This window comes from Lynx rufus, unplaced genomic scaffold (assembly GCF_022079265.1).
Source record: "Lynx rufus isolate CCGP_SWC_20201006 ecotype Redwood Valley unplaced genomic scaffold, mLynRuf1.p SCAF_11, whole genome shotgun sequence".
Taxonomy (NCBI): domain Eukaryota; kingdom Metazoa; phylum Chordata; class Mammalia; order Carnivora; family Felidae; genus Lynx; species Lynx rufus.
Genome location: NW_025814825.1, coordinates 26,444,256 through 26,468,185, shown reverse-complemented (window position 1 = coordinate 26,468,185; position 23,930 = coordinate 26,444,256). Strand labels below are relative to the sequence as shown.

Genomic DNA, 23,930 nt, shown 5'->3' with positions numbered 1-23,930 from the left:
CTAGTCTCCTCCACTCTTGGCCTGGGAGAGAGAGTGACCTTCACACACAGCTCCAGGCTCCCACCCTCAGTGGCCACCCTGAGTGGGGTGGGGCTGGGAGCCATCTCTGCCCCTCCGCCCTGAGGAGCCTTTCATGAAGGGACCTCACATTCAGGCTGAGGGGGCTGCAGAGGGTCACAAGGCTTCCCTGAGGGCTCAGGGGACCCTGGGAGGGAAGCAGGATTGCCCGGGTACCCTCTGTTCTCTGGGAGCCCAGCACCTACCTCCTCAGCCACTTCCTCTTCCGCTTTGGCTGCCTTGTCCTCCTGCGAGGGAGCTGGTTGCTCCAGGTCCTCCTGTGAGGGAGGAAAGGGGATGTGGGACAGTGTGGAGGGCGCAGAGGCCCCAGCTTCTCTGCACCCACGGCTCATCCACCTGGCCTCAAAGAGGAGCAGAGGCCCTTATCACCTTGCTGTGTGCAGTGTGTCATCACCAGACTAACCAGAGGAGTGACAGAGCCTCACGTGAGGACCCACAGCGGGGGCTCTGATGATGCCGAGGCTTTATGGGGGCACCATGTATCTTGGAGCCCAGCTTCACACACCCCTGAACTAATGTGGAGTCTCTGGGCAGTCTGTGGTTGGGCCTTCTTATGGAGGAGGACTGGTGGGGTGGGGTGGAGTGAGGTGGGGGTGGGCCATGGCCCTGAAGCCCTAGGCCTGACCCCACCCTCAGTGTCCCTGAATCATATGATCACACACTCTTGTCCTACTGAGCCCCCAAATAGCCCTAGGAAGAGGGGTGTTTTTACTGTTCATACTGAGGCCAGGGAGGCCACGTATCCAGCTAAAAGCCTCACAGCTCAAAGCAATGGGGCTGGTAGAGATCAGGTTCGGCTTGCTCCAGGCCCATCCCTATCCCTAGTAGCAGCTTTCTCTCTCCCTGCCTCCTGGATGGGCTCCGGGCTCAAGCTGGTCCGGTTGGGGCCAGCAGGCATTATACAATCCTCCCCACTTCCTGTCTCCTACCACCTTACCCCTGCTCAGACACTTGCCTAAGGTGACCTGCCCGGGAGGTAGTCGAGTGACAGCTGTGGGCAGGGCCAGACTGGGTGATCAGCCTGGATCCCGGTCTTAGCACCAACCTCTGGAGGATTCTGCCGTCTCCATGCTACTTCTGGGACATCCTTGGTGGATTGGGGCTTAAATGGGCACTGAACTCTGTCAGTCACAGTAGGGGCAGCTTTCCAGACAAAGGGTAGGTGGCCACAGGCCAAGCCCTGCCACCCAAGGCAGATGCATGAGGCCAGTGGAATGAAAGGGCTGTCAGACAGGCAGTGCTGCATCCTTCTATGGTTCACTGGAGGAAGAGTTGTGACTGGTTTCTGGGTGTCACCAGGAAATGTCTCCCTTGGGGCAGCTACCCCCACTCCAGGCCCTGGGGTGGCTCCATGGGCTTACCAGCCCTCCTTCAAGGCCAGAGAGGAGTGCCCAGGCTCCCTCTCAGAGGCCCAGTGGCAGCCTGACCCCACCCCAGTGCCTCCTTTGCTCTCCCGAGCACCTGTGGGTCCTGCCCGGAGGCACAGATGATGATGATATAGTCTCCTGCCTCTGTTGGGTGCTCACCATGACCCAGGTGTAACAGTTTCGTGGGGGCCATTTCCCTGCACGATCACACAATGTCATAATGAAACGGGGACGGTCACCCCCTCCCTTGTTACAGGTGAGGTAATGGAGGTGCCAAGGGGTTAAGTAGCTTCCCAAGGTCATATAGCTGGCAAGCGGCAGAGCTGGGAATGAGCAGACCGGTTGCCAGCTCTAAAGAGGTGGAGAACCTGTGCTGGCCCCAAAAGTGGACGCCTAGGCGCTGCCTCCTGGCAGGGGGGGCTTCCTCCCCTTCCTCCCATCTGCTCCCTGAAGCAGCGGTCCTCATTGCTGGGTGCCTCAGAGAGGCCCATGCCTGGCCCCCATATAAACCGGGCCCCCACCACGGCCTCACACTCATGCAGAATCTCTCCCAGCACAGGCCCTGCAGCCAGGCTGCCCTGGGAACCCCAGGCTTGCGGGACTAGCCCCTGGGACCTTGGTCACATAACATAACCTCTCTGGGCCTCATTTCCACACCCGGTCTCTGCAGATTCTGTGCCGATTGAATGAGTTAATACGTGTAAAATGCTTCAAGCAGAGCCTGCTCTGTGGTGGGTGCGGGAATAGCTCACCTAGCGGGCCTCCACCTCCTGGGGGCGCCCAACTGCGCCTGCGCCCTCTGCACCTGGCAGCCCACGGGGGCACACACCCTCGCCCGTGCACAAAAGTGGAAGGCGGGGTCAGGACCCTCGCTGCTTTGTCACGAGGGGGCGCTGCTTCCCTGCTCCTCCCACCAGGCCCTGGAGGGAGGCTGGACAGCAGGCCGGCGGGCGGTGACTTTGGTAGCTCCAGCCTGGTGTCTTCTGCCCCGGAGGCCGCCTGTCACTGCGTGAGGCCCACAGCACCCTGCTTTCACTAGTGAAATGTGGTACCTCCCAAATGCGGAGCCTCAAGAGGACGTGGTTTTGAGCCTCACTTTCCAGGTGGGCCCCAAACTGCCCCCCTCACAAGAGGAATTATGAGGGTTCTAGGTGTTAATGGGTATGAGAAACACCAAGCACAGACCATGGGCCCCCTCAATCTCTGCTTCCCTATATGTCATGAGGCAATACTGCTTTCTCCTCAGCTAGCCTCTCTGGGGCCCAGGAGAAAGGATGAGACTGGCTCGAGAGCCAGGGCCACCACTGGATCTCACCTTTCGAATCACTCCGGAGGTGATGGCGATGTTCTCCGCCTCCTCCACCGTCTTGATGGCCACTGTGTTGACGCTGGTGACCACGGCCTCACTCACAGCATTGGCCTGCTCCTTGGTCTTCTCAGCCACTGCAAGAGGACTCTGGCTGGCCGTGGTCCTGACCCCTCCCTGTCCGGGCCTGGCCTGCCCAAGTCAGGCTGAGCAACCCCTTTCTCAGGGCGCTCAAAACTCTGCCTCTACTGGAGGCCCTGGACTGCGCCTTTCTCTGACTCCGGGGGAGCCCTGATGCAGGAGGGGCACCCTGGGTCTATCTAACCTCATGTGCATGTACAGCTTAGGCTTCGAGTTGGAGGGTAGGAGGACCCTGGGCTTGAGCCTTCAGTACCAGGTTGCAGTCCCTGGAGGTCCCAACCCCCATATCCCCTGGTCCTGGGCCCCTTACCTGAGGTCACACTCTGCACAACATTCTCCTTGGTCTTGGCTCCTGGGGAGGAAATGGAGGCGTCAGCCTACTCCTCCTGGTGTTGGGAGCGAGGTGGTCAGGGCAAACACATAGAACAGCTGAACAAGCTGTGGGGTTAGTAGGGGGGTGAGGTGGTGTCTGGGGGCCGGCAGTCCCTTCAAAGGCTGCTTCCTGCTGTGTCTGGAGGAAGGGGATGGATGGGAAGTGGATAGGACAGGACAGGGGGATGAGAGAGACCAGGCCTGAGGTAGGGTCCAGGCCCACCTGGGTGTGGTCTGGGCCTCGGAAGCAGCAGCAGGACGGAGCTGAGTCACCCGCTTCCGAGGGGCTGAAGAGGGTGGGGTTGCACAGGACACTGGGGCTCAGGCTCCTCTCCCCTGCTTACCCTTCCCTCTGAACAGGGTGGGGACCTGGGGCTCCGCTGCTGAGCACCTTCCTGCTCTAGGCTCAAGCTGGCTTCTTATCTGAGCACAAGGGCCTGGAGGGGATGCTGGCGTGGGGGACACTGGTCTGCATCTGTGCACTCATGTGTGTGTGTGTGTGTGCGCAAACAAGTGTGTCTGAAGGCCGAGTGCCCCTCTTGCTGTTCTGCTTCAGAGACCCTGGAGCCCTGAGGAGGTCAGAGCAGACACTGTGGGGTGTGGGGGATGGTATGCAGGGGGATGGGGTGCTCCAGGGCGTGGAGACCCTGACCCAATGGCCAGGACCTCACCCCCACCCAAAATGCCCCCCTGGGGCTGGGGGAGAAGGTTGGCCCAGGGTAACCGGGCACCCCCGCCTCTTGCCTCCCAGCCGCTGCACCCTGCCACGCCCTGCTTCGCCCAGACTCACCCACATACATGACCCCCTCCTTGGTCTTCTCAGCTGCTTCCGTCACCCCTTGCTTGGTCTTCTCCACAGCGCCCACCACACCCTCCTTGGCGATGGAGAAGCCCTTCTTGAAGACGTCCATGGTGGTGGGCAGTGCCAGGAGCCTGACTCTTCCAGTGAGCTATGGCTAGAGCTGGCAAGAACGCTGCTGCAGCCGCTGTCCCCGCTGCTGCCGCTGCCTCTTATTGACGCCCATGAAATATTGATGATGCGGCGGCGGCTGGCTGGTGGGAGCTCAGCCAGCAGGCCAGGGAGGGCGGGGGAGGAGGCCCGCCCTCACCTTCTCCGGGGGTTGGGCAGTGGGGTCCGGCTCCCCTGGGCCCCTGCTGCCCAGCCCTTCCCTCCTGCCCCCTGCCCTCCAGGGAGTGGCACAGGGGGCTGGACACATCCTAATCCATCACTGTCCCTCATTCATTCGCTGCCCTGCCCACCCACAGCCTGGCTGAGTGCTCTCAGGCCTGGGGCTGTTGCGTCTGTATACATCTGGGACAGAGGTGGTCAGGCAGGGGAGGCACCTTTGCTACCAGCTTCTCAGGTAGGGCAGGGGGGCAGGGCCATGTAGGCCAGGGGTTAAACAACAGTGGCCAACTTCCCAGACCGGCCCGGCCTGCCTGGCTACTCACTAGCACCGTGGATGCCCCCACGTCCCAGGGCTCCATCAAGGGCATCAAGGGCAGTGGGGGAGATGGGGCAGAGGAGCACACAAAGGGCCTCCCAGTGTCCCGGCCTCTGGCTAACACTGTGTGACCCTAGGACAGCTTTCTCTCTCTGAATCTCCGCCCACCTGCTGGCTCCCACCCACAGCCCAGTGGTGAAAGGCGCTGAGTAGGCACGAAGTGCCCCTCGCTTCCTGGCCACCAGCATGGATGGGCAGCAGGTTCCCTGAGACTGAGCCGACCGCTTCCTGCAGACCCACCTCGAGGCTTGTGTTCTTCTCCTGACTCCCATGGGGACGTGTTGGTGGGGCCACCCCCCTGTGTGTTCCACACCTCCAGTGTCCCTGACCTGAGTCCTCTTAGAGAGGCACAGGAACCGGTCTGAGTTGTTGGCTGCCTCTGCAGGGGATGGTGGAGGTAGCTGGGGGCGGGGGGGTGAGGGGGGTGCCGGACGAGGCTCACCGGGTGGGCCGGCCCAGGCCACTTCCTCTCTTTGTTGTCCCTGTGCTTTCTTTTCCTTCTGAGGCTTAACTTGAAGACGACGTCAACATCACCAGCAGTGTGTGGAGTCACTTGCTGCGGCTGAGCCTGTCCCACGGCCAAGATGATCCTGACGCTGCTGCTCGGTCTCGGGGGGCCCCTAGGCTGGGGGCTGCTGGGGGCCTGCGCCAAGGCTTCAGGTAGCAGGCTCTCTGATCCACATAGCCCAAGGCCGCCTGCGGTCTGGAGGGCAGAGGCTGAGGATATCGGCGGGGACCCCGTCAGACGGTAAGGAGGACCTCGACCTTGGGGGGGAGGTCATGGTACAGGATCTGAGTCCCAGCTCAGCCAGAACAGAGTCTCTTGGAACCTCAGTTACCCATCTGTGAAATGACCTAATATTATGTACCTGCTGGGGCCGGCTGTGAGGCTGAATGAGATGCCTGGTGTCAGACTCCCTTCAGGAGGCCACCACCCCTCCAAGCCCAGACTGGGCACCCCAGGGCCCAGCCTAAGGACCACAGGAAGTTCCTCACCTGGCCCATGACAGGGAGCAACCTGGAGGTCGGGCAAGAGCATTTCTTGCCATCAACCACTTAGCAAGGGGTGATGAGGGGCAGTAGTTCCAGAAGTTTCCAGCTGGCCTGGCAGTGTCTCCCCTTCTTTGAAGTAAGTCAACTGACATTTGAGCCTCCATGAGGCTGGCCTGGCATAAGTCATGGAAGAGAGACACTCCTGGGGACTGGATTTTTATCTGAGTGCCCAGGAGGACTGGTGTGGGTCTTCAGCCTAGCCCTGAGAGACAAGCAGTGAGCAGACAGGGTACTCTGCCCTATGTCCAGACAAAGAGGAAGCCACGGCATCCAGTGAGTTCTGCTTCAGTGCCCCCCTGGAAATGAGTGGAATGGTCTTGTGACTGAACCAGGACACCATTTCCCAGTCTTTTATTTGTCCAGACTCAGGTGCCCCTGCTGATAAGGTGCTGGACCTGTGGGTTCCTCCTCGGGGTGCTCCACAGTCAGAACAGCAGGTGCCCTCATGGGGTCCCCCTTGGGGCTAGGCACTTTGCCGGGTGTTAGCTTGGTTAATCCTGCCAACAGCCGGGGTTACAGGGGAGGAACCCACGGCTCAGAGAGACTAAACACCTGACCCACAATCATACAGCTAAGGGGATCTAGAACCAGGATCTAGGTCTGACTTCAGAGCTCATGATCTGGTTCCCGAGCACTCAGAGGCAGCCCCACCCCCTAGACGCACTTTATATGCCTACCACACTCCCGACCACAGACACACACACACCAGACTTGGTGAGGGTGTTTATATGGGTTTGGAAGGTGAAAGGGGTCAGTTTACACCCACCCAGAGCTTTCCACCTGGCTCCCTGAGATTCACTATCACATTAGCTTATGGAATGAATCTGCCTGGGACAGTTGTCCTATAAGCTCTGACACTTCAAGGTGAATGTGTTTGTTGGACACTTTCCTGAAAGTGGATTTGGCCATTGAGAGGAAAGAGTAATAAGCAAGTGCACACCGACTCTCAGGGAGGGAGGGGCTGGCCAAGTGGGGAGGAGGGGGCCCATCTCTGCCCCACCACCAGGTCAGCTCAGGGCTGGGTGGAGCAGGTGATTCTTGGTGGGGGGCTCCAGCCACCGAACTCTGATTTCAGGTGTAAGAACCAAGCCTCCCTACCCCAAAGCTCCTTTCTTCGGTGACCTGCTTCCTTTTGATAAAAGGGAGGCTCAAGGTCCCAGGTGGATCAAAAAGAAGTAGGAGACACCCCTCTTTCTCCCTACCCCGTTGGCTGTGGGGAGAGGCTTGTGGGCTGCGCTCATCTACCCCCTGGGTGGTCCCAGTGTGTGCACAGCATGTGCAGATGTACGTAGAAGGGATCCCCAGCCCAGGAACACCCGGGTCCCAGGGGAACCCGGGGGGTCCCAGCAGGCCTGCTAGGTCTCCTTCCCACAACCCAGAAGCGGCGGTCCCCACAGGCCCAGCCCAGGTTGTCAAGGCCTCCAGAGGGGCTGGTGTGAAAGGAAGGAAATCCTGCTCAGCTTCCTCGGGCTGATTGCTTCCCGTGCTCTGTAAAGGGACAGGCGGAAATGCTGCTCCAGTCTCCCTCCTCTAGCAGGGGAAGGGGAGGCGGGGCCCCTGCACCATCATCGACAAGACTGCTGGGCCTTGGCCCCCCACACCTCTTTCTGGAGCTCCAGGGCTATGGCAGGCCTTGGATATGAGCCCAGATTAGACCCTTTGCAAAGAGAAGTTTGAACAGAACAGTTGGGTGCTGGATGCCTGGTCCCAGGGTGGAGGCAGGACGTGGTTGAATGCTCCCCCTGTCCCTGGGTGCCCCAGTCACCCGTGTATTTGGACTCCGTGGGGAGAAGGCTCTTTGGATGCCCCCTGGCTTTGGTAGGAGTGGGACGGAGAGGCAGTTAGGAGGTAGGCTTCTCAGAGCCTGCACTTGCTCCCCCTGCAGGACTGAGCCTGCGTTGAGGACCAGGCTGAGCCCTGGGCAAGGTGCCCCATCTCTACATGTCATGAGAGCTCTGCTCTCTCCACTTTCCGTGCTGTGAGGTTCAGAGGGATGGGGATGCCACCCTGGACCACACAGCTAAGTGACCGATCAGAGCAGGGGCCTGCAACCACCGGGCTGCAAACTCCAGGTGTCTTCTGTCCTGTCTCCCCCGGGATGGTGGTAATGTAGGGAGGCTGCTCCCAGCAGCCCAGCTGGCCCTGGCCACCAGCATCAGCTTCTCTTGACCCATGTACAAGTAGGTAGCCTTTGTGATTTTTTTTGCAACTGAGAGCTCGTAGCCCAGAGGAGTCAAGCATACGGCTGGAGGTCACACAGGAGCAGGGTGGAGCCCAGGCCACCAGCCACTGCCATGGCTGTATCTCCTGCACCTGTTCCTGTTGTCAGAAGCACAGGGCCCTGGGCACACTCAGGGAACTCCCACTCTGGACATTGAGTGAGCTTCAGGCTCCTCTGCCAAAGCCCCTTTCAGAGACAAAGCCCTGCAAAATTCTCCCCTGGAGTGGTCATATTCACGGCTGCCTTCAGGGTCTCAGAAAGCAAGGATACCGAGAACACACCCTCCTTCCCCAGAAAGCCTTAAGGACTTAAGGGGCAGTCAGAGGTGAGGTTTACTGGTATTTAAGTGTCCCAGTGGACAATAGCAGCAGCACATCCATAATTCAGAAGGCCCCAGCTAACAGCCCTTTCCCAGCTAGAGGCTCCTCAGCCTCCCACGTAGCCCCTCCCTTTGCCCCCAGGGAGGGGCCGGAAGTGGGAATCGGCTCCACATTTCCAGGACTGGGGGAAGGGCCTTGCTCAAAGTCAACCTGAGTCCCGGAAGGGGGAGGGGAGGAGGGCCCAGCCTTCTCATCTCCCATTAAAAGCTCCAAAGGGGTCAGCAGACGCCCTCCTGACTGGGGCAAGGGGTCAGGTGGGGGCCATGTCAGAGGCTCAGGGTAGCCCAAACCCAGCTGGCCCCAGGAGACGAGGGTGCAAAGAGCGCCCAGGCCTGAGACCAGGAGGCAGCGAGAACAATGGGTGCCTCAGCGAGCCGGGCTGGGGGCTCGGGCGCAGAGGGCCAGCGTGAAGCTGCCAGGAGCTGGAGGAAACCAAAGCAAAGGTCAGGAATGTTCCCAGGGCTTCTGGGCCAGGGCCTGCACTGTGCCAAGGGGGTTGGGCTGCCAAGGGAGGGGGAGTGTGGGCAGGGAGAATAGATGGAGCCTGAGGTTTGGGCAGGTCAGGAGAGAAAGTTCCTGGGCAGGAAGGGTGGGCGGCACCGCTTCCGGTTCCAGGAGCTCCAGATGGAAAGTCCCAGTCACTCCCTGGCAGGCTGGACCAAACCCAGTGCGCCTGGGCACAGGCCTTCTGGGCCCTCAGCAGCAGTTTGGAGCAACGAATGGAACTGTGTTTTGAGTGGGTGTTTCTCAACCTTGGCACGCCTGGCATTTGGGACTGGCTAATTCTTGGTTGTGGGGGTGCCGGGCTGTGCTGCCCACATTGCGGGGTGTTTAGCAGCATCCTTGGTCTCCACACACTGGATGCCAGGCGCTCCTCCCCCCTCCCGGTGGTGACGACTGTAAAGGTCTCCAGAGGTTGACAAATACACCTAGCGGCAAAAGTCACTTCACCCCCTGCTGAGAACCACTGGTTTAGAGAAACAATTTTCCCCAGGCCTGAGCCCAAGTTGCAGAATTTCCAGGGAGCCCAGGGTGGGGGTGGGGTGGGGACTGGAATTTCTGGTCCTGGAACAGTCTGTGAAGGTGGCCATCTCACCCGTGGTCCCTGAACTCTGGACCCAGCAACTTCGCGGTCTCTCTCTCTCTCTCTCCGTGTTGAGTGAACATTCTTTGCTTAAAATCAGGGCCGGGTCCACGGGCACGTGACTTGAGCAGTCACATAGGGTGCACCCACAGAAGGGCCTCACACTTGGTTTAATCTTTATTGTTGTCCCGTATTTTTATTTTGCACTGGACACTACAGATTATGCAGTTAGCTTTGTGTGAAATATCTACTATCTGTTCCTTTGCAGAAAAACTGCATGACCCTCTGGGTTAGAGTCAAACCTTCTACAAAGTTTGTTGACATGACCAGAAGCCCCTGCCCTCACTGGTCCCCACAGGCAATAATTTTCAACTATTTAGGTGATTCCTTTGGCATCCGTCTCTGTGTCTCTAACTAACATGTTTATATTGCTGCTTCTTTGGGAAACTCTCATTCCCACTCCATACCCTAACCCCAACATGCACGCATAGCAAGCATGCAAGAGCACACCCATGTGCATATGCACGTGCACACACACACACACACACACACCCTATCCATCATCCTCCCACATTGTCATTTTGAGTGATTACATTCATGTGACTATGTATGCTATTCAGAGTGGAGACACTTCATACTTTTGGTCTTCCCTGGAGCAAACAACGGTTTCCATTGTTTGGCTTCTTTTGCTTAGTTTCCTGCGTCTCTGTCACTGCTCGATCCCAAACTCTTGGCCAGTTTGTCCACACCTGCTCTCCCCTTTCATCCATGTCAGGTGTTTGACTACCTGTGTGTTCTTGGTGATTGCTGGTCTCAGAGCTCTAGCTCTGGACGCTGGCCCTGCACCCACTGCCCATCGTTGACCTGGGCTCGCCTGCACCATCTTCCTGGGGACTCCCTTCCCCTCAATTCTCTGATGGAATTCCTGTCTCCCGATGCCCTGCTTTCCTCTTTCTTGGTACCCTGGCTTGTGTCGGTGGGGCACTTCTGGCACAGTGGTACCCTGTCCTGGGCTGTGACTTAGAATGCCACAGAGAGCTTTAAAATGTTGATGCCCAGGCCACAATCCCAGAGAATCTTGCTTCATTGACTTGGAGTGGAGCCCAGACGCTCTTCTTTTGAAAGTGCCACACAACGGTTTTGATGTGAAGATTTGATGGCAAGATTGCAAACCACTGTTCTGGTAGCTCCCTGATGTGGGGTCCTGGGGTAGGCAATGTTTTGAAAACTGGTGTGTTGAAAATGTTTTTATTCTTGCTCTCTTTGCTTTGACTGATAGTTAGGTTGGGTATAGGATTCTAAATTGGAAATATTTTTCCTTCCGTATTTTGAAGGCAGTTCTCCACTGTGTTCTAGTTTCCAGTATTGCTGTTGAGAGGCTCAAGGCCATTCTAATTGCTGGTGTGTGTGTGTGTGTGTGTGTGTGTGTGTGTGTGTGTGTGTGTTGATTTTTCTCTCTAGAAAGTATAAAATTACCTTCATTCCCAGAGTTCTAAAATTTCATGATGATGTGAGTTTATTTTCATCACATTGTGGGTAATTAGTGGGCCCTTTGCATCTGAAAATTCAAGTCCTTCACTTCTGTAATATTTGATTTTTTATTTTATTTTATTTAAAAAAAATTTTTTTTTCAACGTTTATTTATTTTTGGGACAGAGAGAGACAGAGCATGAACGGGCGAGGGGCAGAGAGAGAGGGAGACACAGAATCGGAAACAGGCTCCAGGCTCTGAGTCATCAGCCCAGAGCCTGACGCGGGGCTCGAACTCCCGGACCGCGAGATCGTGACCTGGCTGAAGTCGGACGCTTAACCGACTGCGCCACCCAGGCGCCCCTTGATTTTTTAAATAAACGATTTCCTCCTTCTGTTCTCTTTCTGGAACTCCTGTTATTCAGATATGGGATTTCTGGTGTAGACCCTGGGTCTGGAGTTCTCTCTTGTCCAGCAAGAGAGCGGACACAGTTTTAAAATGCAAGAGAGGCTAATGTCTGGGAGGAGACAAAAGCCCCGAGTAAGGGTCCTTGCTCTGTTTTTATTAGGATCAGAAGGCTTACAAGCGTGATGGATGTGCACAAAGAGACAATGAAACCGTGAACATTAATTCACAGGCATGAGGGAAAGGGGGTTTTGAAGATATGTGTTGTTAGGGGTTTGGGTCAATACAAAACAAAGTCCTGGTGCCGGGCAGATGGTTGTTTACAGCAGGCATGATGCACCATGTCTGTTTATCTTAGCTAGCTTAGGGGACAAGACAGACAGAGCTTGCTACCTCAGGGTCAACAAAGCACCTTTCTTTTGCTAATTAGCTCCACTCTGGGCAACTTTGCCCTGCTGCCCCGCCTGCTGCAGTCTATAGTCCTGTTTACTGTTTACCTATTTTGGTCCTTCCTTCCTGTGAAAGCAGCTTTCTGCTATTGTACTAAGTTGGGGAGCGTTTCCTCCCTGAATACCTAATCTTGTTTACTATTCTTGGATGCTTTCATCCTGAGGTTTCCTATTTCTATACCTTTGTTCTATACTGGGGGCGCTTTGCCATGTTTACCTAATCTTGTTTACCTCACCTTGGATGCTTTCATCCCGTGGCTTTCTATTTCTTTATGCCTTGTTGACCCATTGGTGCAAGCTCTGGGAATTCCTAATCTTATTCCCCACAGATTTCCAACACTGGTCTTCAGTTTTCCTGAGCTTTCCTCTCCTGTTTTCTTTTGCCCTTTGCTCTTCTTTTGGGGAAATTTTTTGAACTTTACCCTCTAACATTTTTATTAATTTTCTTTTGCATTTCTACTGTTATATTTTAAATTTTCCACTGTTGTATTTTTCATTCTCTGTATGTGCTTCCATTAAAAATTTTTAATGTTTGTTTTTGAGAGAGACAGAGTGTGAGTGGGGAGGGGCAGAGAGAGAGGGAGCCACAGAAGCTGAAGCAGGCTCCAGGCTCTGAGCTGTCAGCACAGAGCCTGATGTGGGGCTTAAACCCAGGAACCACAAGCTCACGACCTGAGCTGAAGTCAGACACTGAGCCAACTGAGCCACCCTGTATAGCACCCCATATGTTCATCCTATTTTTTAATAGCTTCCTGTTCTTGTTTCTTGGATGCAGTAACTTCTCTTATAGATCTGGAGGTGTGAATACAAATTTGGGGGACTTCTCTGCACAGTGTTGGTTTTCTCCAAGTTGATTTTTTTTCCAGTTGTTTGTTTTTGATCTCCCTCTTTTGTACGAGAGGTTTTTCTCAGGCGTCATCTTGGACATCTGCCCACTTGAGAGCAGACAGACTAAGAAGCCCACTGGAAGCTGGATGTGTGGATGGGTCTTTCTAACCTCTTTTGTCATAATGTGCTCTGCTGGGCTATTTCACTGGGGGAGCCCCTGATGCCATTGTTTTTAGGTCGTTCCTCTTGAGTGGGGTCATTTTCCCGATGGGCTTTTTCAGTTTGCTACCAAGAGGGTAAAGGCTGGCTGCCAGGCTTTTGGGAGCCAAGCAGGAAGTCAGGCTGGGGGTCTCAGCCCTCAAGAGAGATATGGTCACTCAATTCCCCTCAATCCTACCCCCTGCCCTCCTCAGCAGAATCCCGGTGTGGTGGTGCCTGGTGGTCCCAGGACAGAGACCAGGTCCAGAGAATAAAATCCTAACCTGACGGCCACTCCGTCTCCAAGGCCCTCGAACACTGCCTCCTAATATCTGATGAGTGTGGCCATTTCTCTCCACATCCACCACCATCACCCATGGAACCTGCCAGAATCTCCCACCTAGATCCCTGACACAGCTGCCTATACCTCGCCTCTCCCTGGCCTTTCTGTACCCGGGAACCAAGGTGGCCCTTTCATGTGTGACGTCTCTGCTCGAACCCCTCCACAACTTTCTGTCCCTTCAGGACACAGTCCAGCTCCTCCGTAGGAGCTCAAGGCCTCCACGTTCTGGCTTCTCCTTACCTCAGCAGCCCCTTCCCTGCCCCAACCCTCTGCATCTCAGTGGGCCACACATCTCTGGCACAGTTCCTGGTGCCAAGTTATCACCTCCTTCTGAAAGTCTCCCCGGGTCCTGGCACCTTCCACACCATCTGAGATGGCCTGCTCTCCCTGGGGACCCTGGAAGGAAGGTCTGTTACTCCATATTGGCACCGAATCCTGTTCAGCTTGAGCCCGGTACCCAATACCCAAGGGGTGCTGAGCTGAACTGAGCCCTGGAGGTCATTGCCGCTTGCAGCACAGGAGAGCTCCGTTCTGGGAGCTGATTGCTGGGGGAAGGACCCTCTGATCTATTCTACTGACCCCATCAAGCCTGCCACCGGGTCAGTGAGCTGGGGCTGTGTCAGCCATGAGCACCCCCTGCTCCTGGGACTTGCAACAACACGCACTCGTAAAGAATGTAGATGGAGAGGCTACCTCTCAGGCATTCAGGGTGCTGAATGTGACCCCCAAACTACCCTGTAGGCTCTTTCCCAGAGAAGGGGCTGCTCCACTCAGCTGCCTTCTCCCACAGTTGTTTGAAAGTCCATTTCCATAATGGCCATAATGGGGAATCGCCAGGGAGCAGGTGTCCTCCCTGAAGCCTGGTCTGTGGTGAAGACAGATGTGAGTGTAACAGGGCAGGGTGGCAGTGATTGCCGAGCACTTGTCAGGATCCCGGCACTTGGTACCCATCCGCCCACTTGGAGGAGGGTATTATGATCTCTATCTGATAAATGGGAGAGTGGAAACTCCCTAAGTGCCTCACTCAAAGTCAGAGTGCGAAGGACTTGAACCCAGGACTCTCCAGCCCCAGCGGCATGATGCTGCTTCCCTGGCACCAATAGAGACAGCGAGAGGCCTTCCTGGCTCTGTGTGATTTTGGGGGTGCTTGTCAGCCTCTCTGTGCTGGCCCCTGGAAGCCAGTGGAGCAGGTGCCCTTGCAGGCAGGGTTTGTGGAGCCTTTGTCCGGGGGCCGAGGGATAAATAATGCAGAGTGCTCCCTTCTCAGGATAATGGATTCTAGAATCCCAGGCATTGGGTGGGGCAGGGAGGCAGGAGTGGGGCACTGGCACCGCTGTTGGCATCTAGGAAGGGTCATGTGGGACCCGGGTGTGGCTCAGCAGCCCTCTCCTCTGGCTTGTTTTTCCAGTAACTGGTGCCCTTACCAGAAGTCTAGGCTGGTCACCTTTGTAGCTGCTTGCAAAACAGAGAAATTCCTTGTCCACTCGCAGCAGCCATGTCCACAGGAGACTCCGGACTGCCAGAAAGTCAAAGTCATGTGAGTGGGGGCAGGATGGGGCAAGGGGGGCCACCCACCCAAGTCCTACACTGGCTCACTCTGGAGTCACTGAGCTGGCCATCTTTCCCCAGGTACCGCATGATACACAAGCCAGTGTACAAGGTCAAGCAGAAGGTTCTGGCTTCCGTGGCCTGGAAGTGCTGCCCAGGCTTTTCAGGCCCTGACTGCCGACACTACGGTAGGGCTCCCTGTGGCTCCCTCCCCTTCAACCTCTGACCCAGAGGTCAGGCAGCTCCCTTGACCTGTGTCAAGATCTGTTGCCTCCTCTCTGCAGATCCCACGGCAATCCTTGAGCCCGAAGATCCAGGGGATGGCCTCCAGGAGTCTTGGGATGGGCCAGTCGGCTTTGAACCAGGTATGCTGCTTTCCTAGAAGGTACAGGAGGGGCAGGCAGGCAGGCAGGCAGAAAGAACCCACATGCCCAGGCCATTTCAGGAAAACTCTGTGCCCAGAATCAGCAGGGGTCCCTCTGTGGCCCTGTATCACCCTACCCCCCCACACCAAGGAGGGCAGAGCCACAGGGCCCTCGGTCACTGCCTGTTGGCTAAGCATACACACCCTTTCCCTTGACTGCATTTTCTGGGAAGGATAGCTTCATCCAGCACCTACCTTGCCCCTTGAATGGGACAAGATCCTATGGCCTGGAAGAAACTTTCCCCCATGTCTCCTAACCAGGGCCAGAAAGTCGTGCTAGCCTTGGTGTATAGTCAGCACAGAACCACCAAGAGGCACCAATTGTGAGGCCTTTCAAGGCTAGACCACGGCCGACGTGGCAAATAAATTTCATCGTGCGGTGAACTCCTACCTTTAGACAAGGGCTGCCTAGGATGATTGTTGAGAGGCCATGTCCACACAGCTGAGGACAAAAGTGTGCCATGATTGATCAGGCGTGTCTGCTGTGGGTGCCCAGTGAGGGTGAGGGCTCAAGTGCCAAGCATTCCCCCTCTGGAGCTAAAGGCTTCTGAGCTCCCGCTCACAGGACGTCAGCACACAGCTCCCTGGTATTTCTATCCGAACCTGGAAATTTCTTTCTCCGTACCTCACGATCTCCCCAGGTCTGGGGAGTGAGACCTCGACACTTATCCCTTGTGTGTCTTCAGGCCACCTGGCTGCAGAGATCAGCGACACCATGGTGCCACAGGAGGATCTCCAGAACGACATTCACCAGGTGGCAGACAGCCTCCCAGGCCTGTGGAAGGCGCTGGAAAGCAATGTCACAGCTGCGACCATGGAGGCAAATCAGACAGAGCCTGGTGAGTGGCAGGCTCCAGGGGTGGAGGAACAGCCTGTTCACATCTGAGGGGAGAGAGGAAGGCGGGGCAGGAAGGCCCAGATCTCAGAGGAGCCCCCTCTGGTCCCTGCCTGGGGAGGGGTGTCTGGTCCTTGCAGGGCTTGTGTACAAACGGGTCTCTGTTGCAGTGTTTCCTGGCAGATCCCTGGAGCAGGTGCTACTGCCCCACATGGACGCCTTCCTGCGCGTGCATTTCAGCCCCATTTGGAGCAGCTTCAACCAAAGCCTGCACAGCCTCTCCCAGGCCGTAAGAAACCTCTCTCTTGACGTGGAGGCCAACCAGCAGGCCATCCGGGGGGTCCAGGAGAGCACGGTGGCCAGAGCTGACTTCCAGGAGCTTGGTGCCAAATTTGAGACCAAGGTGCAGGACAACGCCCAGAGAGTGGGACAGCTGCGGCAGGACGTGGAGGAGCGCATGCACGCCCAGCACCTCTCCCTGCAGCAGTCCCTCTCCGAGGTCCACGCGGATGTGGACGCCAAGTTGAAGAGGTTCCTTAAGGCCCAGGGGTCCGTGGGGGCCAACGGCAGCCTGGTCCCCGCGGCGGCGGGGGGCAGCGGCAAGGCCGGAGCCCGAGAGCCTGCAGGCCAGGCTGGGCCAGCTGCAGAGGAACCTCTCAGCGCTGCACGCGGCCGCCGGCCGCAGGGAAGAGGAGTTGCGGGGCATCCTGGCGGACATGCAGGCCACCCTGGCGCAGCACGTGGAGGAGATCAAGGAGCTGTACTCGGAATCCGATGAGACCTTCGATCAGATCAGCCAGGTGGAGCACAAGCTGTTGGAGCTGCAGGTGAACCACACGGCGCTGCGCGAGCTGCGGGTGATCCTGATGGAGAAGTCGCTGATCATGGAGGAGAACAAGGAGGAGATGGAGCGGCAGCTCCTGGAGCTCAACCTCACCATCCAGCACCTGCACGGCACCAACGCCGACCTCATCAAGTACGTCAAGGACTGCGACTGCCAGAAGCTCTACTTGGACCTGAACGCCACACGGGCCCTGGAGGAGGCGCAGGTGGGCCCGGACGAGCGGCGCCGGCTCGAGGGCTCGTCCCTGCAGGCCCTGAGCGACGCCGTGGCCGCCCTGTCGCGGGCGGTGGACGAGCGGCGGGCGGAGGGCGAGCGGGCGCGGGTCGACGGGGCGCGGCTGCGGAGCCAGCTGCGGGCGCTGGACGGCGAGGCGAGCGCGCTGCGGGAGGCGCACGGGGAGATGCGGCGCGAACTCGGCCAGCTGCACGGCTACTTCAAGGCCCTGCTGGACGACGCGCTGCGGCACGAGGCCGTGCTGGCCGCCCTTTTCGGAGAGGAGGTGATGGAGGAGATGTCCGAGCAGGCGCCCGGCCCGCTGCCGCTGCGCTACGAGCAGATCCGCGTCGGCCTGCAGGACGCCGCCAGCGGGCTGCAGGAGCAGGCCCTCGCCTGGGACGCGCTGGCCGCCCGCGTGACGGCCCTGGAGGCGGCGGCGGAGGCGGCGGGGGGCCGCGATGCGTCGCCGGGGGAGGCCGGCGGGCGGGTCCCCGCCGGGCTGGCGCAGGAGCTGGAGCGCCTGGACGCCGACCTGCAGAGGGTGGGCCGTTGCTGCGAGGCCTCCGGGGTCTCCTCCCTCAACAGCTCCCTGGAGGGCCTGCAGGAGGCGCTGTCCGCCACCGAGCGCGACTTGGAGCAGCACCAGCGCCTCTTCCACAGCCTCTTCGGAAACTTCCAAGGGCTTTTGGCAGTCAACGTCAGCCTGGACCTGGGGAAGCTGCAGGCCATGCTGAACAAGAAAGGGAAGAAGCGGCAGAAAGGTCTGGAAGCTTCCCGGAGGAGGGACAGGAAGGGAGCAGAGCCCAGGGCGGATGCACATATCAAAGGGCCCGTGCTTTGGGAAGCAGGTGAGTTCCTGAGCGGGAGGGGGGGGGGGTGCGGCTGGGTAAGTTGGGGAGGACAGGGCTGGCTGCTGGCAGCTCTTTTGCCTCGGAGAAGACCGGATGAAAGAGAACAGGGTGAGCATCCTTCAGGGGTACTCAGGGCCCGCTTTGCCCAGATCCCCCTTTCATTGACGGCCAGGGGCCTCTTAAGCTACCGGAAGTGTAAGCAGGTAGAAGTCACCAGAACCAACCATCAATGAGCAGGCAGAGGCCCTCCATGTAAACGTTTGAGGCCCGTATATACACCACGGAGCTGTCTGCCGCTCAGCCACTAGAGCGAGGAGGGGGATGCCTCCCTTCCCCGCAGGCCACAGCCTCAAATCTGTCCGTCCCAGCTCTTCCCCTCCACCCTGCTTCACCCCCTGTGTCTTTAATCAGCTCCCTTGTATACAAATATGTGACTAGGGACTGGTGTCACCGGCCATGGGCAGCACTCGGCAAGAGGAGAATACAGGGGAAGGCCTTGGGCCCTGAAAGGAGCTTGTCCTGCTAACATAGTAGACCCATGTTGCTGCTCTGCGCCAGGCCTTCCGTGGGCTTTGCCACGCGGAGTCATCATAACAGCTCAACAGTCCGTCATCACTGCCATCTTACCTGAAACTGAGGCTCGGTCAGGGCAAGTGTCCTGCTAGTTCGTACAGCTAGTAAGTGGCACAGGGAGCCCTGAACCCTGTTCAGCTGTCTCTAGAATGCTGGTTCTTCTCCTGTGAAAGGCCCTTGACGACGGTCCCTGCAGGGCCCGGGGACCCTGGGCCTGGGAAGCTGGCTCTGAGGCTGATGTGATGTGCAGCCAGCCATCCTGGCCCCTCCCTGAATGTGGCCTGGGGAAGGAGACCACTAGACTCCGTGCCTCAAGTGACTCCCCCCTGCCAGAGAGGCTGGCCCTGGGGCTATGGCCACATCCTCATCCAGACACAGGACTGAGTACAGGGCTGCCATCTGGGCTGTCTGTATGCTGGTGTAGCCTGGCATGTGGGAGGTCTGAGGATCCCATCCCAAGCTCTTCCTGCTCCTGTCATTCTCCATCACGGCCCTGGAGGCCTTCGTGTGCCTGGGGGCAGTGAACCGCCTCTAGCACCACTTCCTTGTCTCAGTTTCTCCCTCTGTAAAATGGGAGAATCACTTTGTGCCCTGCAGGGAAGCCCACTGTCAGTTTTCCAGCTAGCAAATCAGTGAAACACAGCCCTTCAGCCTCCTGCGGGGCAGGCTGGGCCCCGGGGCTCAGTAAGGCTGAACTCTGGGCGGCAGGCCGGCTGCAACATGTGGAGAGAGTGCCGAGTACCGGCAGAGGGCGCGCCGGGCGGGCATTCCTTCGGCTGGCCGAGCGCCCCACCTCCTGGACGCTGGGGGAACTGCAGAGCCAGCAGCGAGCCTGTGATCTTCCACAAATGGGAAAGCTATTCCAACTTCCTAATTCTCAGAAAATCTTCCAGAACTAAAGAAGAGCAGAAATTTGACATTCACAAAACTATTGCTGGACCGGGAGCCAAAGAGCTGGGGCTGTAGGTGGGATCAAGTCACTAACCACTATGCCGCTTGCCCCTCCTTTAGGCTTTGGTTTTATCCCCTAAGAAATGGGGAGGTTTGGTCTCCTCTGAGAGACAGAGAGAGAGAGATACAGAGAGGTAGAGAGTTGAGGGAGCACGTGAGGAACATCACCTCATCGATGCCAAGGCCAGTGTCATGGCCAGAACCCCAGTGGGACTCACCCTTCCCGTCTCCTGGCCCTGTCCTCCCCTGCCTGAGCGTCTTGGCCAGGCAGCCAGGTTGGCTCCTTCCTCACTGTATGCTCACCCCCCTACGCAGAGTGGCTCCTTCTGGCTCCAAGCCTGCACGTGGCCCTGGCAGGCCTCACGCCTATGTTCTCTTCGTCTCGCTTGTCCTCCTATGGCTGGCTAAAATGCTTCTTTCTTTTTTTTTTTTCTTAAAAAATTTTTTTTACACTTATTTATTTTCGATAGAGAGAGACAGAGCACAGGTGGGGGAGGGACAGAGAGAGAAGGAGACACAGCATCCGAAACAGGCTCCAGGCTGTGAGCTGTCAGCACAGAGCCCGACGCGGGGCTCGCGCTCGCAAACCGCGAGATCATGCCCTGAGCCGAAGTCGGACGCTCAACCGACTGAGCCACCCAGGCGCCCCCAAAATGCTTCTTGCAATGGGAAGAGCACCAGAGATCAGGAGATCCAAAGACAGCTGCCAGTGTGGTAATTTATGATCTGTGTCACCTGGAGCAAGTGCTCCCTCTCTGGGCCCGTGTCCCCATCTGTAATCCCGGAGCTCTGTGCAAAGGTTGGAAAACGTTAAGATGACCAGCTCGAAGAGTTTTCTTGCCCAGCCCTACCTGCTGTCCTGTCTCTAAGGTCTTGTGCCAAACATCCAGGAGGAAGGACCCTTCAGGGTTCTTTCATCCTCTCACCAGTGTTAGCATGTTTACCTTGAGGATAGGGGTTATTTTCTTTTGGAGAGATCTCAAGATCCCCAGTAGGTGGCAGTAGTCTGGGAGTCGGAGACCCGGGTCCTGTCCCAGCTTGCCATTGGCAAGCCACGTAGCTTTGGACAACCGGCTAAGCACTCAAGACTCAAAGTTTCCTCAAAGAAGGGTACTTACCTCTCAGGATGCTGGAAGGAAAAGGGAGCAAAGGAGGAAGTGCTTTTTATTTTATTTTTTTTTTAATTTTTTTTTTAATTAATTTTTTTTTTTATTTAAAAAAAAATTTTTTTTTCAACGTTTATTTATTTTTGGGACAGAGAGAGACAGAGCACGAACGGGGGAGGGGCAGAGAGAGAAGGAGACACAGAATCGGAAACAGGCTCCAGGCTCCGAGCCATCAGCCCAGAGCCTGACGCGGGGCTCGAACTCCCGGACCGCGAGATCGTGACCTGGCTGAAGTCGGACGCTTAACCGACTGCGCCACCCAGGCGCCCCGGAAGTGCTTTTTAAAAACGTACACCAGGAGAGACAGCAGACTTGTATTTTCCTTTCTCTCAGTGACTTGGTGAGTGCTGGCCCGTTGGCTCCCACTCTCTGAGGTTGCTATTGGGAACCCGTAGGGTATCTAGAAATAGTGGCTTATTCCTACTGTTAACAAGGTGAGAAAGGCAGGTCTCAGGGTTTAATTTGCCCTCTAAGGGAGTGAGGGATTGAGTCACTGAGCGCTTTCGTCCTGCATTCCAGGCTCCCCTGTGGCCTTCTATGCCAGCTTTTCAGAAGGGACGACTGCCCTGCAGACAGTGAAGTTCAACACTACCTACGTCAACATTGGCAGCAGCTACTTCCCCGAACACGGCTACTTCCGAGCCCCCGAGCGCGGGGTCTACCTGTTTGCAGTGAGCATTGAATTTGGCCCCGGGCCAGGTACGGGGCAGCTGGTGTTTGGAGGTCACCATCAGACCCCTGTCGGTTCCACTGAGGAGCGGAAGGGCGGAAGCACGGCAACAACCTTTGCCATGGCCGAGCTGCAAAAAGGCGAGAGAGTGTGGTTTGAGTTAACCCAGGGATCCGTAGTAAAGAGACACCCGCCAGGCACGACATTCGGGGGATTCCTTATGTTCAAGACCTGAACACTGGACACGGCCCCGACCAGACGTTGCGGACTCGCCCAGCTCTCCTTGGCCTGGAGCCCTGGCCAGGGGTGGTCTGGAGACCATCCAGCCGGTCCAGTTCTTCCTGGAAAACTTCTGCAAAGACAATGTGGTGTACGTGGCCTCCCTCTAGATGAGCTGGGTTTCGCTATTTCTTACTGACAAGAAGCACCGGAATACTCCTCTCTGGGCAGAACCCGGCCCGGGACGTGTGAACGTTAGCTTGGCGCGCCTTCTGAGGCGGCATGGCTTGGACTCCGGCTCTCTGCCACACCCTGTGTTTTACGGCATCTTTGGTGTGCTGCTCCTCCTGGGGTTGGAAACTTGAAACCTTTCTCCCGCTTCTTCTCCCTGACCTTATGCCAGAAAAGCGTTCTTTCCCGGAAGGAACGTTCCACACGGAGGTGACATTTTGGACAATGTTGGAAACCGGTCTCTACCCACTACAGGGCAGTAGGAGAAAACCAGCCTGTTTGGCCTTTACTAGCAACGGGGACAGAGGCCTCATTGAGTGACCAAAGGAACAAAATTATTATCTTCTCTTCAGTTTTAGTCCTTCTTTGAACTTATCTGTAGCCTTAATTTCACTTCTTTTTCTCCTTGCCGCCAGAAGATAAAGGCCAAGCATGCCAAACATGAACTAAAATGTGTACAGCCTTTACCTTTTTTTTTTTTTTCCCACTTCCTCCACTAGCTAATGAGCGCCCTCATTCTTATTAGCATCTCTCACCAGGAAGGAGGCTGAGGGAGGAAGTGAAGGAAGATGGTCAAAATCTTCCTCAATAATGATCAGCTCTGGAATAAAGCAATGCCCTTCAAATCTCTGCCTGGTTTACTTGTGGAGAGCAGAAAGATTTGGTAAAGTAAGTAGAAATGGAGGAAATGAAACTCTTTGGGATAAACGTGACTCTCATCATTCCAGGCCGTGTTTGACTTCACGACTTCAGTTAAGTTCCACATAAAACACGCAAGAGTCCTCCACGGTAGGCGGTGATGTGAATCTTGGGAGGAGACAGCACAGCCCAGAGTTGCCCCTATTCCCGCAATATCGATATATGGTTTTCAAAACATTACAGAGCCTGGAGCAAACTGGCTTGAGAAAGCCGTCATCGAATTGTCAGGAAATGTTTGTAGGTGTTCAACATTTGGGGTTTTTTAATTAAAAAAATTTTTTTTTTTTTAATTTTAGAGAGAGAGTGCACGCAAGCAGGGGAGAGGGCCAGAGGGAGGGGGGAGAGAGAGAAAGAGAATCCTAAGCAGGCTCCGTGCTTAGCGCAGAGCCTGACGCCGGGGTTTGATGCCACAACCCTGGGATCACGACCTGAGCCAAAATCAGGAGTCAGACACTTAACCGACTGAGCCACCCAGGAGCCCCTCAAAACTTGTTGAACACACTCTTCTCCATAAGCAAATTGGATTGGACTGGGTAGTGAACAAGGACGGGAGTTGGTTGTCAGGGTTAACGGGGTTCTCAGCCCTTCTCCTTGTTTCCTAAGGGTCATTAATTCAAACAGTTGTCCCTCAGAATTTATTTACCACTAAGCTCTGTGTGCTCAGTGTGCTCAAACATTAACGTTCAAAGAAGTGTGTGCCAGGCCGTTCTGCCACTGACAGCTTGACCCTGGAGTAAACCACCACCTCTCTTGAACTTTTTCCATTGGTAGTATGAGGTGGCTAGGCTAATAGCTTTCATTAAGTATCTTGGTGTTTTATTATCTCGACCACAGGGCTGACTCTGGCCTTCCTGCCCTTCGCTCTGGCCAGGGCCTCTTGCCCAATGTGGCTCTCAGTTGCCAAGACTAATCCCAACCCAAGGCATGATGCATTTGGGCCATTCCCGACCAAAGATTGGGAGGCCAGTACCAGGTCCCCCTTGCTGCTAGAAAGACCTCACTGTGTCTTCTTTCTGCTCAATCTGACTACTATTGGTCAAGCCGTACTAAGTGGAAATGTTAGGGTAGCGTGGTCTTACCATTTAAGATGTTCATTTGGAATGTATTACAGATAAACAGAGTGAACTGATCTCCATAACGGACATAACGTCCTCTAACCCTCACGTGGCATGGTGCTCTTCAACAGGAAGGTTGTAAATGCAAGTGCTAATTGGTAAATTCTGCCAGCAGCATGGATGAATCGCTCCAGAAGTTTCTGGGATGAGAACTGGAGAAAACAATGGTTCTTTTATTTATCTATTTTTAAATTTTATTTTGATTTTTGAGAGAGAGGAGAAAGTGGGGGAAGGGAAGAGGGAGAGAATCTTAAGCAGGCTCCACGCTCAGTGCAGAGCCCAACGCTCAACCAACTGAGCCACCCAGGCACCCCAACAGTGGTTCTTTTAAATAGGATGCTTTCCAGTCAACAAAACCAATTTCACAAAACCTTAATATTATGTTTA

The 23,930-nt window shown here is 56.2% G+C and overlaps 2 protein-coding genes across 2 annotated transcripts; one reads left to right on the top strand and one right to left on the bottom strand.

Moving 5' to 3' along the window:
- Nucleotides 1–4,175, bottom strand: SNCG (synuclein gamma). Its single transcript, XM_047072620.1, has 5 exons — nucleotides 4,055–4,175; nucleotides 3,203–3,244; nucleotides 2,761–2,888; nucleotides 264–335; nucleotides 1–21 (listed from the first exon to the last, which is right to left on the bottom strand). The coding sequence occupies exons 1-5, from the start codon at nucleotides 4,173–4,175 to the stop codon at nucleotides 1–3; spliced, it is 384 nt and encodes a 127-aa protein (XP_046928576.1).
- A 1,178-nt stretch (nucleotides 4,176–5,353) lies between these two features.
- Nucleotides 5,354–21,514, top strand: MMRN2 (multimerin 2). Its single transcript, XM_047072619.1, is given in 8 exon segments — nucleotides 5,354–5,517; nucleotides 14,610–14,738; nucleotides 14,831–14,937; nucleotides 15,034–15,114; nucleotides 15,860–16,012; nucleotides 16,179–16,597; nucleotides 16,599–17,916; nucleotides 21,129–21,514. Coding segments are annotated over 8 exon segments (2,757 nt in total).
- The last annotated feature ends 2,416 nt before the right edge of the window (nucleotides 21,515–23,930 follow it).